Source organism: Magnolia sinica, chromosome 4, assembly GCF_029962835.1.
Source record: "Magnolia sinica isolate HGM2019 chromosome 4, MsV1, whole genome shotgun sequence".
Classification (NCBI taxonomy): domain Eukaryota; kingdom Viridiplantae; phylum Streptophyta; class Magnoliopsida; order Magnoliales; family Magnoliaceae; genus Magnolia; species Magnolia sinica.
In genome coordinates this window covers 115,797,841-115,810,769 of record NC_080576.1, presented here as the reverse complement: position 1 = coordinate 115,810,769, position 12,929 = coordinate 115,797,841, and the positions used below count along the sequence as shown (strand labels likewise).

Here is a 12,929-nt window from a genome sequence, read left to right as displayed (position 1 = left end):
GTACGATACATACATAAATACATACATATGTATGGGTTTTGCTAACATTCCTGCCTTCATGGGGACATTAGCCACATCCCCAAAGCTTTTAATTAACACATGGGATATCCAATCATCAATTGAACTGTCCATTCTTTCATACAACTAGGGAGAATCCATGGTGCAAAAATCACACAAAGCGGATGATCCTAGGCATCTAGTCAGTAGCATGGGAATGGGCAATCAAGATTGAGTGGTGAAACAAATTGGGTCCATCATCATCTTGAACCATCTATCTGATTGATCCCACTTTGTATTGCTTATCATTCCAATGTAGCACTTTGGGTTGATGATTCTATCCATGCGATCTACGGCTTGTAAAAAACAGACTGTTGGGACACATTGGCGACATTCATAGGATTAGGATCATCTGTTTGGTGTGATTTTTGCACCATGGCTTGCTCCCAACAGCACTATTGACTAAACTGTCCTGATTGGTGATTGAGCATCCCATGTGTCAATAAAAATTGGGAGAATGTTAGCAACTACTCCCCCCACCTTGTGGTCTTGACCGGACTGGATCCAGGTACACCAATTATACAATCATTCCTTCTATTTTCTGGGCCATCTTTCAAGTGTATGACTAAACACTTCGGTGGTAAGGATTAGGATTAGGGAAAGACAAGTTAATTTGGAATTTTCTTAATTAGCAGATTAGAATGAGGACTAGAGAATCTTAATGAGAGATGGTGAAATTAGTGAAATACTAGTTACTTTGGAATTTTGTTGATTAGGGAAAGGTCTTACTTTAAAAAGTTGTTGATTGAATATTTGGTGATAAGGATGGAAATACGAGGAGTTTCAAGCCTTAGTAGGTTGGAAGGGCATGCATATTATCGTAAGAGTTCAGGTGAAGGAAGTAAAGGTAGGCCTACTAGGATGAAAAGTGGAAATATTTTGTGGATGGATTATATACCAATAGAGGTTGGAAGATTGCATTAGCTAGTCTTCTAACAAGAAAGCATTAACAAATCCTTTTAAAAAAGGAAAAGAAAAAAGGAACAAAATATAGATGAAGACAGGGAAAATGGGAGATCAACAATTGTAGCTATTTTGCTACTTCGACAATTGGGGATAGAGAGAATAGAAAGAATCTAGACATCATATATATATATATATATATATATATATATATATATATATATATATATGGAGAAAAGGTGGTGGTGATGACCAAAAACAACATTGGATAATCATATTTTGCAATTTGGTGATTACGACAGTGGTAAATCAACAATAGCAATGTTAAAGGAAATCCTGCGGTAGCATCAACAAGGTTTAGGCGTCGACCTCAAAAAGAGGATTCCATGAAAGGGTTAATAGGAATCAGTCTCAATCCTTGCCCAAAACTATTTTGACATATTCCTCTATCTTGAAAGCATCGATTATCTAGACATCAGGACCACACTAAACCCATGATATTGATTACTTATCTCCTATGCAAAAATAGGGTTGAATCAATGTTGTAAGAGACTTTTGTACCCGGGACTAGTAATTGGTGGTGATTGGTGACAACTATGTTGAACTGTTTTATCTCGAGATATTAGATCTAATTGTCTATTGTTGTTGGCCCCTCGAACATCTTCACAGTTATTTTCTCATATAAACGTGAGATGAGCTTCATTATCAGTGGGTGGGAAAACTCGGTTGATAGTCATTCCTAGAAGGCGTCTTGGGCAGGGGCTTGGTCCTCACGAGCAAATGACTGGAATGTGGGGCCTTTAGGGGTGGGCCTCGGTTAGTTGGAGCTCTTGATTGTGGACTTTCTGTTGGTCCTATACTCCAATTCAGCAGCGGCCAATGGCCTAAATGATTGATTCATTCGGAATCATTTATTTTTGCTTGGAATAACCCAAATCACTAAGATATGCCAATGTACTGATGTCCACGTCATCCTCCTTGGGTTTGGGAAAGCTCAATCTCGAGTTTGCATTACCACTATCTTCATATGAAGTATTTCCCATCTACGGTGTGAGGTGTTTAATGTTAAACACATCGATGTGTTGACATTGCTTGAAAAACGCAACTGGTACACGTGGTCCTTGATTTTTGCATGATCTCATATGGTTCAATCTTCTGCTCAGTCATCCAATGAGGTCCATGGCTTGCCTTTGGGCCTGAGCTTTAGTGTGATCCACATGCATTATGGCCGTGTCACTCTCCTTGTTCTGGGAATAGCTCGCCATCAAGTTGTGCTCCAATGGGATTTTCAATGAAACTTTGGTACATGCCAGTTGATACAGTGAGGAACTCCATATTAATCAGACCCTAAAAGAATCATGTACATTTCTTCCAACACGACAATGGACATATCAGTCACCTCATCTTGAATGGACCTGGGGTGGTTGATCGTGCTGGGACCCTTGAGAAAGAATTAGGCCATGTATGTGGGCAATATCTTCCTCGTACATGGGCAATATCTTCCTCCTATGGAAGATCTCAATCATTAACATCAGGTTCCTAATCGTGTGTCAGACCATTGTTGATTTCCTGGTCCTCATTGAAGATCGGGCTGTGACTGAGATCTTGGTCCTTGTCATTGTCATCTTCGTCATAGATCAAATCTCCATCAAGATCTGGGTACTTGGCGTGATTGTCTTCATTGAAGATCGACTCTTTATCAAAGTCTTGATCTTTGCTACAGACCAATTTTCTCCCAGATATGTGGCTGGCATTGTCTGGTGACAGAACCTCGAGTGGTGCAATGCATCATTGCAAAGACTCGCCTCGCCTTTGCAAGATTTTGATCCTTAGGTGTGCATTCATCCCATCCTTCTTCAATGCAAGTTCAATGAATGCAACGATGACATCTGTGCCTTGTCCGCAGCCTCAAATACATGGAGTCATGTTGGATGAAGGGCTGGGAATTTGGACAATTTTGAGAGCCAACAATATGGATTCAAGAACGACAAATCTGGAGGTTTTTAAGGGCTGAAAATTATGTGGTGGTGAGATTTGTTAGTTTGCACTGTCCTGGATGCTTCAGGTTGGAGAGGGCTAACAGTTTGGATAGTGGAATGGCTATAAATTTGGGTGTTTTTGGCTAAAAAAGTGAACATCTTGAGAGAGGGAGTTGGTGGTCAGCTGGAAGAAGAGAGGGAATGATGGGAGAAACAGGCGCTTGGATCTGTCATGCTAGGTGTGATGTCGCTTTGATGCCACTTGACGTATGCCTGCATGCGATGACCTCTTGATGCATGTCTATTCATCGAGACGATTAGTTGTGTGGAGTGCATGGAATCCTCAAATGCTTCAACATTGTGATAAAGAAGCTTCGAAAATCCTGTGAGTGTCTTAGCCCCAAATTGACGAAAACCCCAATTAGTTGAGAATCGTGAGCAACTCAGTGGCATTCTAGACGCAATCAGGAACATGTAGGATCCACAAGTAACTTGGTGAGAACCAAATCGTCTTAGTTCATCATGCATACCGGATGAATGTGCAGGATAACTCAAAGCTTAAAGGACATTGCTCAAAATCAAAATCAACTTTATTGAGGAGTTCTGAGATTATGTGTATTTATGGACTCAAACCAAAAGAAATGCTAACAGAATCCCAACCACACATTATTTTTAATCTTACAAATCTATTTCAATAAGAAGAAAAACCTGAGGTATGACATGGAGCCCTAGCACCCTCCTAGGCAACTGTGATTCACCCAAGGTTAATCTCATAAAGATGCGAAATCTATTCAATAAGAAGAAAAACGTTAGGTATGATCTGCAGCCTTAGCTCCTTTCCAGGCAACTCAGATTGGCTCAAGGTTAATTTCATAAAGATGCAAAACCTAAGTGTTTTGGTTCTACCAAAAGAGAGGCAAATAGTGATTGGCCAATTTTAAGTCATGCTGGCATGCCATCTTTTAATCAAAGGACATTTTCTAAAACATGTTTTAACTATGGTTGCACGAAGCGTGAAGCGAGTGGCAAGAGGTTTAGGTGGAGTGGGGAAGCACCTGTTTCAAAATGTTAGTAAGTAAAGCAATTAGGAAGCGAGAGCGCGAGTGTGAGTTCAAAGCATGATTCGAAGTAGGAGTGGCACTTGGTTAGGAGGATCGTGCAACTAGGGTTTTAACCAATGCTAACTGATTTTCTTTTTTTTTTTTTAAAATAAAAATGGATACTTTTTGTGATGGCTGATTGCTATCGATGACGCATCTTCAACTTTATCCCATGAGGCTTACATGTGAGGCTGGGCCCACTTAATGGAAGGCATGTGCGTGTGGTGGGATAAATGGACAGGTGTATAGGAATGTGAGTGGTAGAAATGCCTCAATGACCCCTCTTATAACCTAAGTGATGGAGCCTTTAGTTGTTGAGGGGCACTCTGGTAGATAACCAAAGCTGGAGTCTATATCCATCATGTCAACTAAATGTTGGGCCCTTGAAAGTTCTGGACATGAGCAATTTTTTTTGAGGATAACTAGGCTTGGAGGAAAAATGAGAAAAACTAGCCAAAACTGCGTGAGGTTGAAGAGGAGATGAATACTAAGAAGCTGATCCTCACGTTTATGTGGAAATCACCGAGAGAATATATGGTAGAACTGTCACCACTGATTACAAGCCCCTGAATATATAAGACTCTTACAACGTTGGTTCAACCCTATCATTGGAGATGATCGACCAATATCAGGGTCCTAATGTGGTCCTTCCACCCAGATCATCAATCTATAAAGACATAGGAGCATGCAGAACAGTTTGGGTGAGAATTACAACTGATTCCTGGTGATTCTTTCGCCGAATCATTTTTGGGGTTGATTTCTAAACCCTGCTAACGCTTCGTGGGTTTTCGTTTGATGATGTTGTTATCGATTTCTACTGATGTAATTGCCAAATCGCGAAACACGATTATCTAAGGTTGATTTTGGTCTTCATCACCATCTTTACGCTGCAATCTGAGTGTGCTGTCATTGCAACACAAATTGGGCTACATCTAGAAGCATATAATAGAATACTTAGGGAGGTTATGGGCTGGGTGATAAGAAAGGGTCGTAAGATAATACATCAACATCATTAACAACATCTGTGAAGGTGAAGGGCGACTCAAATGCCGTTAGGTGAATGTATGGGTTCTTAGTGGTCATCTCCGAACTTCGGAAACTCTCCTTCATTGCCTATGAAATCACCATTTTGCCTTTAAGGTAAACGTTTGGTTTGCTCACATGAGTAGGGAGGCAAATGACTTGGTTGATGTTTTGGCCAAAGGTGGTCTCTATGGATCTTTCTTTGTATCGGGACCTTGTTCGCTCTCCCTTGATGTGGTGGGAGGGAGATGAAAGACAGATATGCTTCCATTTCATTCTCTCTTGTGGGCAAGTTGATCAATTTATGGGAGGGAGGGAGACGAAAGGCAGATATACTGCCATTTTGTTCTCTTTTGTGGGCAAGTATGATCAATTTATATTAGGGGAATTGATCTTTTCGTGTATGATGTGTTCCTGTGAGCATATAAATTAGACTTTCAAGTTGATGAATTTTTAGAAGGGGAATTGATGTTTTCGGGTATGCTGTGTTTCTGTGAGCATATAAATTAGATTATCCAATTTGCCGGCCTTCATTTTATGAGATGAGGTACAAACAAGTGTTTTTTTTTTTTTTTTCTACAGGGACCTCTCCGTAAAGTGTGTCGCCATGAAAACATTGAAGATTCCGAAGTCTGGAATGCTGAATGTGAAGGTCGAGCAGTGAGTTTCCTTTATAATTCAATCAGCCAAGACTCAGTTTTATTGACTGCCTGGAGCAGCGGGCAGTTGCGTATTGATGCCCTTGCAGATGAGCTACAGCCTGTCTGGAATGTTGGTAGTTCACCTCGTCTCCGTGTTGATTCTGGCCACATTGTAGGAGTTGCTATGATTTGTGAGTCAATCACACAGGAATTTGTGAAGCCCGACCAAGAAATGCACATCAGCAATATGGTTGATACTATGTGGTTGGGACATCCACCTCCGTTACTACGGTTAGCTGTTGTGGATTTGGCTTTGCCAGCAAATGCAGCCAATGGTACTCTGATTTCAATATTTGCAGATCCTTTAGTTCCAGAGAGAATATATTGTCTGCATGGGAGCGGAATAGACTTGATAGTGCTGCATTTTCTACCTTTTTCAAATCAGACTACTGGAAAGGATGAGCCTGTGAAAGCTCCTTCTGTGTATCCCATTCTCACCACATGCCATAGTGATATGTGCTCCCCGTCTTCTCTTAATGGCTTTGTTGCACTGGCAGATTCATTTGGTCATTCATGGATTGTAGGGGTCACTTCTCAGGAATGCATTGTGATGGACATGAAGGATTGGAACATGACATTGCCCCTTCATGTTGATGGGGATATGAAATCCATGGATTATACAGATCCATCTGAGATAGGTACCCCAGATATTATAAGTAAAGAGCTACTTATTGGCCCAAAAGTTGTTCTCACACCTCAGGCCTCATCAGCTCTACGTTCTTTGGCTGCTGATTCTATTGAAGGCCGATCAACTCTTCATCACTACTTCAAGCTCTTCCATGAAAATTATGTGGAGTATGGGCACAAGGTAACAAAGTCAACCCATCTTTTCTCATCATAATATGTCAATTTAGGAAGGCCCATTCTCAGTCATGAAGCAATGGCATCCAGTTTTCTGACAATTTTAAGATGACCCGGACAGATTTTTATCTAACTGTTTCCAGATTTGATGGATGGCAAAATGAAAACCTTGCTGGTGAATCGAGTTTGTTCTCTGTAATTGTATCCCCCATCCAAATCTCCTTAGGTTGACCAAGTTCTGATTTGACGAGCATGTTTTTTAACATTGAAATATGTGTTTCTGAATAATTTGTATCTTCCTGCTTGCCAGGTCTACATAGAGCTCAAGCATCATGGTGCTTATCTGAAGAGGATTCTCACCAACCAGCATGAACGTTTACGTGAGGCGAACCAGAAGCTTCTTAATGTTGAGGAGAAACAACGGAGCTTAGATGACAGGATACATCATGCAGTCCAGATGTATGGATTCTTAGAAGAGCGTTTACAGAGATTCAGAAGCTTACCTGGAGCCAACCAAAAACCACTATCAAGAGCAGAGCGTGAATTCAAGTCACAGCTTGGTACTTTGGCAATCCATCCATGTACACACACACACACACACACACACACACACATATATGTATGTATGTATGTATGTAGGTAGGTAGGTAGGTATATATATGTATATGTATGTATGTAGGTAGGTAGGTAGGTATCAAGTCCAACTGGTTGGACCACAAGGTATGGTCCACCCAGCGGATAACTTCCAACCTATCAAGTGAATATGAAAATCCAACCCTTCCAATAGGTTGGCCCCAAAATGAGGATCACTAGTAGCAAAAATTAGCCCTATAAACACATCAGGTGGACCACACCGTAAAAAACAATGTCCAGTCATTGATAAATAGCAAAATACAAGTTTGGTCCACTGGATTAGTGGATATGGATGTTTTTTGATAAGTTGATTATCAGATAGGGGCCACTTATTGGGCAGGTTGGATGTCACACACATTAAAGGTTGGAGGCTATCAACTGTAACTTATGGTCCAACCGGTTGGACTTGAGACCTTCTCTCTCTCCCTATATATATGTGTGTGTGTGTGTGCTCCTCTCTATATACATATATGTGTGTGTGCATGCGTTAGAGAGAGAGAGAGAGAGAGAGAGAGAGAGAGCCACATGCACGCGCGCACACACATCTCGATCATGATTTTCCTACCGCTGACATCGTGGTTCATAGCCACGTGCTCTAATCCTTGCACGCACACATCTCGATCATGATTTTCCAACCTCTAACATTGTGATTTGTAGCCACGTGCTCTAATCCTCTGAGCTATGGGCCTCACCGTCTCCATTGGATCTTCTTCCGGGAGTACCCTTAAAAAGGAATGCGCACACGCATTCCACCACAATGCATCGAGCATCTTCGGAAAGAAGGGGTAGCGTTGACCGATTGGGCTTCTGCTCCTTCGATAGTTGTGAGGAGGCTTTCTCCTATCCGCAAGACTTTAGAGCCCAAACTAGATGCCATGCGCGGGCTTGACAAAAGTTTCCTTGTGTAATCTTTTGTTCATTTGACCGCAGAGCCTCCAGAGGATCCATCACCATTGGAAGCGCATGTCGTTGAGTTGCCACAGTTGCATGTTTCTTGCCTCGCGGAGCCCGTAGAGGGCGTGGTTGCTTTGGGCACTGCGATCGACGTGTCGCCACAATTGTCCATCCCTTATCCCACGGGGTCCGAAGGGGGTGTTCCCATCACGGAGGTGCCGGTTGAGGAATTGTTGGAGCCTTCCGCTCCCCTTCCTACCGAAGATTCAAAGGGCGAGGGGGCGCCAGACGTGTCTACCGAAGTGCCTCCCTCGCCGACCATTTTAGTGGTTTCGACAGAAGCGACGGAGGTAGGAATTGCTCTAAAGGTCACTGAGGGTCCATCGACTCCCACCATCAGGGCTCTTGTGGAGGAAGTTAATGCAACTGCCTTTGCTGAAGAAGTCCTCACAGCCGCTCCTGTAGTGGCAATGGCTCCTATTTATAATGCCCGACAGCTCGCGATGAACTTTGTCCGACAGATAGTGACCCTTATTTCCACCAAGTTGGCTTATCCCGACAACTGGTCTGGTCTTCATGTGGAACGAGACATGCTGTTGTCTAGTGCTGTGTGGGTTGGGATAGATGTCGGCTTGGTCGGTAATCTTCTAGCCAGGTTTTCGGATACGATGAGTCGATTAGAGCAGACCAAGGCCGAGGCTGCTACTGTACAGGCTGCCCGGGAGCAGAGAGATCGACTACTAGTTTTGGAGGCTGAAATTCCTCGACTTATGAGAGTATGCGACGTGACAACCAACTCTGCCAAGGCAGCGGAGGAAGACGCTGCGGTGCAACAGGAGATGCTTTGTGTGGCACGACGAAAGATTGCGAATTTGAGGGAGTTGCTTATGGCAGCTGAGGCAGAGGAGCAAGCGACGGAGGCTAGACTTGCCGATGCCAAGAAATTGGTGGAGACTACGAGGGCCATTGCTTGGGGCGAGAAGGATCAGTTGGTTGAGCTGCAACGAGAGATGTTAGATCTGCAGGAAAATTTAGCTAACCTTCCTGACTACTCTCAAGACATTGCACAGGGTGAGGCAGAGGCCGGTAGGTTGAGAGGAGAGTTATCTGAGGCGTTAAGGGATCTTATGTAATCTTCCTCTATTTTGAAATTGTGAACGATTGTAAAGCACATGGCACAATTTCGTGGTAGTAATGAAAGTTGTTTTGTCATCTAATGTGTCTGATGTGGAATGTGATTGTGATTTTTGGTATTCTCTTGTTAGGTGATCACAGTTAGAGATAAAATTGGCTTTAGGCGTGTTTTATGTTGTATCACCTGTGGCGGTCGTGATGCTGCCATATATAGCGTGCATAACACATAAGATATAGCTAGAACGCTTAGGTTTTGTAGAAATAGTTGAGGGCATTTCCCCGAGTTAACTTGACATCATCCGTCACGGGTAGCCATCACAACCTTAGAGAGTTGCGACTTAGGTCTACTGATAGCTAGAGTATTGCTTATCGTAGTGGAGGCGGGCTTAGGAATGCCCTCAATTATTCTCGAGGCATTGGGTCATTAGCATGGTATGCCAAATCGGTTACGTATCGGCCGTATCGGCCGATACGTAACGGTAACGGTGCGAACCGTTACCCGTTTCGGGGCCGAAACGGCCGATTCGATTTTTTGTACCCGTATCGGCCGATACGGTGACTCTTTTTTTTTTTTAGCTCTGTTTTTGCTGTTTTTTTGAAACCTCTTGCTTCCAAACTGTTTCTAACTCCTTCTACTACTAATTTCGACCAACCTTAGCTAGGTATTTGATAGAAAAACACATTATATTATAGATTTTTTTGAATCAAAGCTCGGTGGGCCATTTTTCAGAAATTCGTCAAAAATAGGTATTTATACTTTTTTTAATATATTTTGCTGTTTTAATCATGTCATATGATGTGTTAATCATAGTAGAACATGTTAATGTGCATTTTACAGATTTGGGGTGCCATTTAATAATTTTTTAATATTTTTTTCTATTTACGCATGAATTTTGGCCCCTTTTTTTAAAATTCGAAAAATCAGTTTTTAATGGTTGTTTTGCTTTTTTAATCGTGCCATTTGATGTATTAATCATAGTAGAACATGTTAATGTGCATTTTACAGATTTGGGGTGCCATTTTATATTTTTTTCTATTTACGCATTTATTTCGGCCCTTTTTTGAAAATTCGAAAAACCATTTTTAAATGATTCTTTTGCTGTTTTAATGATGTCATATGATGTGTTAATCATAGTAGAACATGTTAATGTGCATTTTACAGATTTGGGGTTCCATTTTATATATTTTTAATATTTTTTTCTATTTACGCATTTATTTTGGCCCTTTTTTTGAAAATTCGAAAAATCATTTTTTAATGATTCTTTTGCTGTTTTAATGATGCCATATGATGTGTTAATCATAGTAGAACATGTTAATATGCATTTTACAGATTTGGGGTGCCATTTTATATTTTTTTCTATTTACGCATTTATTTCGGCCCTTTTTTTGAAAATTCGAAAAATCATTTTTTAATGATTCTTTTGCTGTTTTAATGATGCCATATGATGTGTTAATCATAGTAGAACATGTTAATGTGCATTTTACATATTTGGGGTGCCATTTTATATATATTTTTTATTTTTTTCTATTTACGCATTTATTTCGGCCCTTTTTTTGAAAATTCGAAAAATCATTTTTTAATGATTCTTTTGCTGTTTTAATGATGTCATATGATGTGTTAATCATATTAGAACATGTTAATGTGCATTTTATATATTTGGGGTGCCATTTTATATTTTTTTTCTATTTACACATGAATTTTGGCCCTCAAAAATAATTGCAAATACCTAAATGTAAGATATTTTCATAGTACATTCATTCTAATATATCTATCATTGATAGTAGATAGTTAGAAAATTAAATATATGAATTTTGTAGTCAAATTCAGGTTATCTGGTTCATAAATTCATCAGACAGTCCGATACAACTTCTCACTAAAGAGTGGACCGTTACACCACCATAAACATGTTCCAATTTATAAAAGAATGCATATTTGGAATGCTTAGAATATTCCGGATTTAATCCATATTTTTTCATATTTTTTTGGCAAAAAAAAAATTTTGCGCTGTTATGGGCCGTTACGCCCCCGTATCACCGTTACGCCCCCGTATCCGTATCGGTTTTGGAGGTCACCGTTATGCCAACCGATACCGATACGGGACACCTTGGTCATTAGTGAGAATGCTAAGCATGCATAACGATCAAAAGTAAAAATATTTATGTAATGCCCATGATACCTATAGGTGCGTAAGATGTGTGTGATACACTTATGCGCATGGGGCGCATGATGTGTGGTGTATGCAAAGGCCAGTGTTGTCAAATAGCATAAGTGATTCTGTACCATGGGGCTGCGTTGATGGCTTATGTGATTGCATAATTGCATCAGTGATCGCTCATTCCCATTCCCTTTTTTTTTTTCCTGGAAAAAATGAAAAAATCGTAAAAATTTCTTAAAAAATAGTGGAAAACTGTCTAATTACTACAAGTGATTGGATTTTGTTTTTTTTGTTTTTTTTTTTTAAAACCATTTCACTGTAGTTTGTTACATTACATGATTATAATTTACATCTAAGTGACTATTAAATCATATATAATCATCAACAAGTTAACTAGCAACTTATTAAAACTACGAACATAGTAATTTTATAGATAACTTGATGAGTTGATGTATAAATAGTACAAACTACAAACTAAGACAATGAAAAAAAAAAAAAAAACAACAAAGTTACAAACTACAAATTAATTACAACAAAATTGAAAAATTAGAAATCAGCTACTATACTAATTCTATACACTTGAGAGAGAGAGAGAGAGAGAGAGAGAGAGAGAGAGAGAGAGAGAGAGAGATTTTGGTTGATGATTGATCTCGTTCTCTTCTTGAATCTCGATCTTTTGCTACTTTTTCAAGACTTCAACTTGGTATTTGCTTGCTAGTGCAGAGTATGATTTATGAATGAGAGTATGAGACTTTCACACAAGCAAGATTAGGGTGAGAGAGAGTATGAGAATATTGCAAATGTGGGGGGTGGGTAGGAATGCCTATTTATATGCAAAAAGGTGTCAAAATGAAAAAAAAGAAAGAGGCCCAACAGTCAGATTTTTTACCATTGCCATTTATGCCATTGCATACTAATGTATGCAATGGCCATGCGTCACTCTTCTTAAATTCAACCCGCATTCACCCATTGGGCAGGTTTCCACCTTTCGATGGGCATGGGCATGACCCGCATCTGGTAACAATCCACTAAAATTGACATTTCTTCCAGGGATGACCCCCAGGATCACCATGCGATATGCAGATGCGATAGATGATGTATGATTTCATCGTTTCATAAGCACTTATGTTAATTCAGAATGTAAGCATGTGGTTTCATCAATTTTCTAGAAATTAAACGTGAGAACATAAATTAGAGTGTGACCCAATTTCATAAATTAACATCGGGTAGTTCAAAACATCAATCAATCAATTAAACAAACAATTCCATTTTAGTTTCTATGAATGTGAGACATATTGGGTTATTCACCTGAGTCTAGTAGTGTAGAATCCACAAGGTAATCGGGATAGTTTGAATTCAGAAATCCTATCAATTATATCCACAACATTATCATTCATCCGGTTATATTACATGGTGGGGTCCACCTTTGATTAACATCCTAGGTGGCCAAACTCTAAATGATCAAATAATTAAAATTTTCATATATAATATGTTCATTAAATTCAATTATCAAAATTCATATTTTTAAAAATTTGTTCAGGCAGCTGT

General features: G+C 40.0%; 1 protein-coding gene across 5 annotated transcripts in view; it reads left to right on the top strand.

Moving 5' to 3' along the window:
* LOC131244007 (nuclear pore complex protein NUP88) overlaps positions 1-12,929 on the top strand; it is a 42,853-nt gene that overhangs the window by 24,595 nt on the left and 5,329 nt on the right. For 3 of the 5 annotated variants that reach the window (XM_058243671.1, XM_058243672.1, XM_058243674.1), the window contains 3 exons: positions 5,645-6,571; positions 6,875-7,124; positions 8,128-9,303. In XM_058243671.1, the coding sequence (XP_058099654.1) occupies positions 5,645-6,571; positions 6,875-7,124; positions 8,128-9,224 (2,274 nt within the window). In that variant the 3' untranslated portion in view covers positions 9,225-9,303. Of the gene's footprint in view, positions 1-5,644; positions 6,572-6,874; positions 7,125-8,127; positions 9,304-12,929 lie in introns of those variants that run through there. The other 2 variants (XM_058243675.1, XM_058243676.1) reach the window with 2 other exon arrangements.